At 57.2% G+C, this 4,953-nt stretch overlaps 1 protein-coding gene across 3 annotated transcripts in view; it reads left to right on the top strand.

The window, feature by feature from the left end:
• Positions 1 to 627: 627 nt before the first annotated feature.
• The window catches only part of DMKN (dermokine), a 16,643-nt gene continuing 12,317 nt past the window's right edge, over positions 628 to 4,953 (top strand). For 2 of the 3 annotated variants that reach the window (XM_017847593.1, XM_017847594.1), the window contains exons 1-7: positions 628 to 957; positions 1,216 to 1,416; positions 1,530 to 1,586; positions 2,213 to 2,263; positions 2,433 to 2,639; positions 3,791 to 3,859; positions 4,082 to 4,132. In XM_017847593.1, the coding sequence (XP_017703082.1) occupies positions 628 to 957; positions 1,216 to 1,416; positions 1,530 to 1,586; positions 2,213 to 2,263; positions 2,433 to 2,639; positions 3,791 to 3,859; positions 4,082 to 4,132 (966 nt within the window). The remainder of the gene's footprint in view (positions 958 to 1,215; positions 1,417 to 1,529; positions 1,587 to 2,212; positions 2,264 to 2,432; positions 2,640 to 3,790; positions 3,860 to 4,081; positions 4,133 to 4,953) is intronic. The other variant, XM_017847595.1, reaches the window with a different exon arrangement.

The raw sequence follows: 4,953 nt of genomic DNA, 5'->3' as shown, positions 1-4,953 counted from the left end.
GAAACCAGAAAAGGCCGACGATGGGCTATGCCTGTCACTCTGGAGCCCCTGAGCCAGGCTGGCTGAGCCTGGGTGGGTCCTGTCCCCTGGGGCTTCCCTGTCCTTACTCCCCTGGTGGGGTCCTGCCAGTAACTCCTCTTTTCTAAGTCTGCCCCAACCCCACCGCCTCCAGGAGCCACTGACAACCTGTCTCCTTGGATGCCCCTGCCCCACCCAGAGCCCCAAATGCCTGGGGTTGGGAAATGGGAGCGCTTTTGCATCACCTCATCCGTTTCTTCCTCCCTCCCTGATGCAGTTCACTCTCTGTTTCGACAGAGACTCTCAGACTCACAATTACCGCTCATTACCCTATCGGTGGCTGGGCCCTGAGTCACTGAGGGGAGGGACCTCAGGTTGCCCAGCCCTGTCACCTTCTCCCAACCTAGTATAAGGAGTAGTGACAGGGAGGTGGACTCTGGGAAGGCCGGGAAGTTGAGGACAGGAGAGAGAAGGCTGCAGACCCAGAGGGAGGGAGGACAAGGAGTCGGAAGGAGGAGGACAGAGGAGGGCACACAGACGCAGAGCAAGGGCGGCAAGGAGACCCTGGTGGGAGGAAGACACTCTGGAGAGAGAGGGGGCTGGGCAGAGATGAAGTTCCAGGGGTCCCTGACCTGCCTCCTGCTGGCCCTCTGCCTGGGCGGTGGGGAGGCTGGCCCCCTGCAGAGCGGAGGGGAAAGCACTGGGACAAATATTGGGGAGGCCCTTGGCCAAGGGACCAGAGAAGCAGTCGGCACTGGGGTCAGGCAGGTTCCAGGCCTTGGCGCAGCAGATGCTTTGGGCAACAGGGTCGGGGAAGCAGCCCATGCTCTGGGAAACAGTGGGCATGAGATTGGCAGACAGGTGGAGGATGTCATTCGACATGGAGCAGATGCTGTCCACGGCTCCTGGCAGGGGGCACCCGGTCACAACGGTGCTTGGGTGAGTGGCTGTGGGGCCAGGTGTGGAAATGGGAGGCTGTGGGCTTCTGGGTTGAGTTCTTGGGAAATGGTTGAAAGGATGGATGGATCTCTTACTTGCAGCCTTTTGGGGCAGCTTTCTTCTACGTTATACCCCTCTCCTATGCCACCCTGGAGTCCCTCTGCCTGTCTCTCTCCCGGTCTCTCTACAATTTGCTCTGGCTCTTCTCTGTCAGGGTCAGAGATGGTCCCACTAAGTGCAGGTTTGTTATTCTTGCAGGAAACTTCTGGAGGCCATGGCACCTTTGGCTCTCAAGGTGGTCTTGGAGGCCAGGGCCAGGGCAGTCCTGGAGGTCTGGGGACTCCGTGGAGCCAGGGATACCCTGGAAACTCAGCAGGCAGCTTTGGAACCAACCCTCAGGGAGCCCCCTGGGGTCAAGGAGGCAATGGAGGGCCACCAAACTTTGGGACCAACACTCAGGTAAAGTCATCCCCAAGACCTGCTACCTGCCACCTCCCTCCCTCCAAGCCCACACACTCCACGTGCCTCTCTGGTCCCTCTGGATCCTACACTCAGTCTCACCCTCTCTGCAGGGAGCTGTGGCCCAGCCTGGCTATGGTTCAGTGAGAAGCGGCAACCAGAATGAAGGGGTAAGAGGAAGGGGCTGCGAATGAACGAAGAAGCCACTGGGTGCAGGCTACGGAGAGCTGGGGAAAGAGAAAGAGGAAAGCAAGATGCGGAAGTGGAGGGATTGGGGTGAGAGGAAGAGATGGGGCTGGGCGAGGAGTCTCACGCCTGTAATACCAGCACTTTGGGAGGCTAAGGCAGGCAGATCACCTGAGGTCAGGAGTTCGAGACCAGCCTGGCCAACATGGTGAAACATTGTCTCCACTAAAAATACAAAAATCAGCTGGGCGTGGTGGCATGCGCCTGTAATCCCAGCCACTTGGGAGGCTGAGGCAGGAGAATCACTTGAACCTGGGAGATGGAGGTTGCAGTGAGCCAAGATCGCATTACTGCACTCCAGCCTGGGCAACAGAGTGAGACCCTGTCTCAAAACAAAAACAAAAACAAAAACAAACAAACAAAAAAAAAAAACAAAAAAGGAAGAAGAGACGGGCTTGGGTCTGGGCCTGGGGAGGAGGCAGATGGGAAGGGGAGGTGGGAGAAACACGTTAAGGGAAAGGAAGCCAAGCCCTAAAGAACGGGAGAGGCCTGGCCTGTGTCCATGCCCGAGGCCGACATCTCCAAACTCACCATCCTCTTCCCTCTGCAGTGCACCAACCCCCCACCATCTGGCTCAGGCGGAGGCTCAAGCAACTCTGGGGTGAGTGGAGAGGGGCAACCCGGGAGTTTTACACCAGGAGGAAATGGAAAAGTTCTGCTCCCCTTAGACTGGGCACCATGGAATTTGGCCTGGGTGGAGAGGGAGAGAGGTGGGGCCTGTCTTGGTGCTCTGTCTTTAATCCTGGCCCTGATCCCTTCCTGCCCTTCAGGGAGGCAGCGGCTCACAGTCGGGCAGCAGTGGCAGTGGCAGTAACAGTGATGACAACAACAGCGGCAGCAGCAGTGGCAACAGCAGTGGCAATGGTGGTGGCAGCAGTGGCAACAGTGGCAACAGCGGCAGCAGCAACAGCAACAATGGTGGCAGCAGCAGCAACAGTGGTGGCAGTAGAGGTGACAGCGGCAGTGAGTCCTCCTGGGTGAGTTTGGCACCTCTGTGGAAGGCTGAGATGGGGTAAGGCTTTAGTGGTCCCTGCCAGGAGAGGGCTCCAAGTTTCTCTGAAAGCTGCCGCTGCCCCAGGATGGGCAGTCTCCCCGGCAGTCGTCACCCTGGGGTTCCCTCAGCCTCCTGTTCCCCACCCATGCTGTGCCCCTGACACGTGCACTATCATTTCTGCCAGAGCCACCCCACTGCTTCTGACTCTGTATCCCTATTTTCCACTCTGTGATGGTGGGGACGTTATCCCACCTGTCTAAGCTCTTGCAGTCAAGTCCACTTGGCAAGTCTCAGGAGATCCCGGGGTGGTGGAGAAGAGAGGGGGACATGGGAGAATATGACACGTGTCTCGGAAGCTTCCAGGAGAATGGGGGCAGGACTGTGATCTGGGAGACCTATGGACGCTGACAGAGCGATGGTGCAGACGACATTCACACACGGGGCCCCTGCATGATGAGTGTGAGGGCAGGAAGGGGCGTTGTGACCCCGCAGCTGCCACCCCAGGGCCCCAGGCCTCACTGACTCCAGAGCCGGCAGTCCCTCCAGCCTCCGGGCCAATGGCCTGTCCAATCCCTTGGCTGATGGCATCTCCCATCCCGTGTCTTGGAGTCTAGCTGGAGAGGGAGCCACATCTGGCTTCCTCGGGGGTCTGGGAAAGGTGACAGACAGGAGGAGGTGCGTGAACACAAGACGCCAAATAACCTGAGCTGCTCTCATGCCCTGCTCCCGGTACAATCCTCTTCTTCCCCATCTAGGGCAGTTCTGGGAATGGTGACCAAGGCAGCTCCGGCAGCTCCCAGGTGAGGGCTCTTCCACTTGCTGCCCCCTGGTGGCAGGATCGCGGCTACTGCGCGGCCGGGCTCCAGGGGTTCCCACCCTTGGCCTGCGGTGGGCTGCAGCTTAGGTTCCCCAAATCATTGCATAGTTTCGAATACCCTCGGCCACACCTGGCTTTCTCTATGCTCAGAATAACTTCCTGCAGCGACCAACAGGCTAAAGACGGGGAAGGTGTGGAGGCTAGAAAGATGACTGGAATCTGATTGGGGTTCCAACAAATCTGCAACACCGCTGGGAACGACTGGGTCCCCTTTAGGTCCTTTAGGACAGCGTTTGAAATCTTCCTTTCCCCTGCAGGCATCCAGTACCGGCTCCTCCTCCGGCAACCACGGTGGGAGCAGCGGAGGAAACGGACATAAACCCGGGGTGAGTGACTGGCGTGAATCTCCCACCTACCGCGGGAAGAAAAAGGAGAGCAGCTGATGTCACTTGCAGGATCGAGGAGCCAAGGCTCCGCGGAGATGGGGCTGGATGGCCGCGGAGGTGGAGCGGAAGAGGCTCGCCCCAGGGTTAAAATGCTCCCATTTGGGGGCTGGGACTGGTCTGGGAGGGGACTGAGGGAAAGCCTCCCCTTTCTCCCCCCGGCAGTGTGAAAACCCAGCGAATGAAGCCCGCGGGACCGGGGGATCTGGGATTCAGGTGAGAGCCCAAGTCTCTTGGGGACTGCAGTTCCTGCCCAGGACTGCGCCCGCTCCTCCTAACTCAACTCTGCTCAAACCCCTCCTGCCTTGTCTGCGGGGAACTGACTATTTTGGCAGAAGAAACCAAAATGCACTCCTAAAAATGCTAACAATTTCCGAAGTACTAATTCATTGCAAATCTTGCTGTGATATACCTCACCTTATACCACGGATGGGGCTGGGAGAAATCCCATGTAAACCGATTCTGGCACAATTGTCTTAAATGTCCTCTATCCAGCCCGGGAATAGACTGTGGTGAACTCTGGAGGATTCAGAGTGTTTTGGAAAGAACATTCCCCCCAGTTACGCTGGAAATGTGGGCTTTATGTCAGCAACCGTGGTGCTGAGAGTTAGTGTTACTGAGATCTTGTGAAAGTGCGGGTTGCTCTAACAGGGCTGAGTAGGGCTAAGCTCCGCGTTGCTAACAAGCTCCTGGGTGAGGCTTTGGTGGGAAAGGACCCACGTGGCCAGGAGTAAGGCTAGACCCGAGGTGCTGGGGCTGAGTCGAGACAGCTCTTTTTAGATCATCTCTGAGGGATACTAACCTTTTATGGGAACAAACTGGATTTTAAAAAACTTTCTCCCCATTTGTAACCCTCTTTCTAGTTTTTTTTTTTTTTTTTTTTTTCCTTTTTGAGATGGAGTCTCACTCTGTTGTCCAGGCTGGAGTGCAGTGGCACAATCTTGGCTCACTGGAACCTCCATCTCCCCGGTTCAAAAGATTCTCTTGCCTCAGCCTCCCGAGTAGCTGGGATTACAAGCGCCTGCCACCACCCCTGG

The sequence above is a fragment of the Rhinopithecus bieti genome, unplaced genomic scaffold (assembly GCF_001698545.2).
Source record: "Rhinopithecus bieti isolate Rb0 unplaced genomic scaffold, ASM169854v2 scaffold_28066, whole genome shotgun sequence".
Classification (NCBI taxonomy): Eukaryota; Metazoa; Chordata; class Mammalia; order Primates; family Cercopithecidae; genus Rhinopithecus; species Rhinopithecus bieti.
This window is presented reverse-complemented; position numbering and strand designations above follow the sequence as displayed.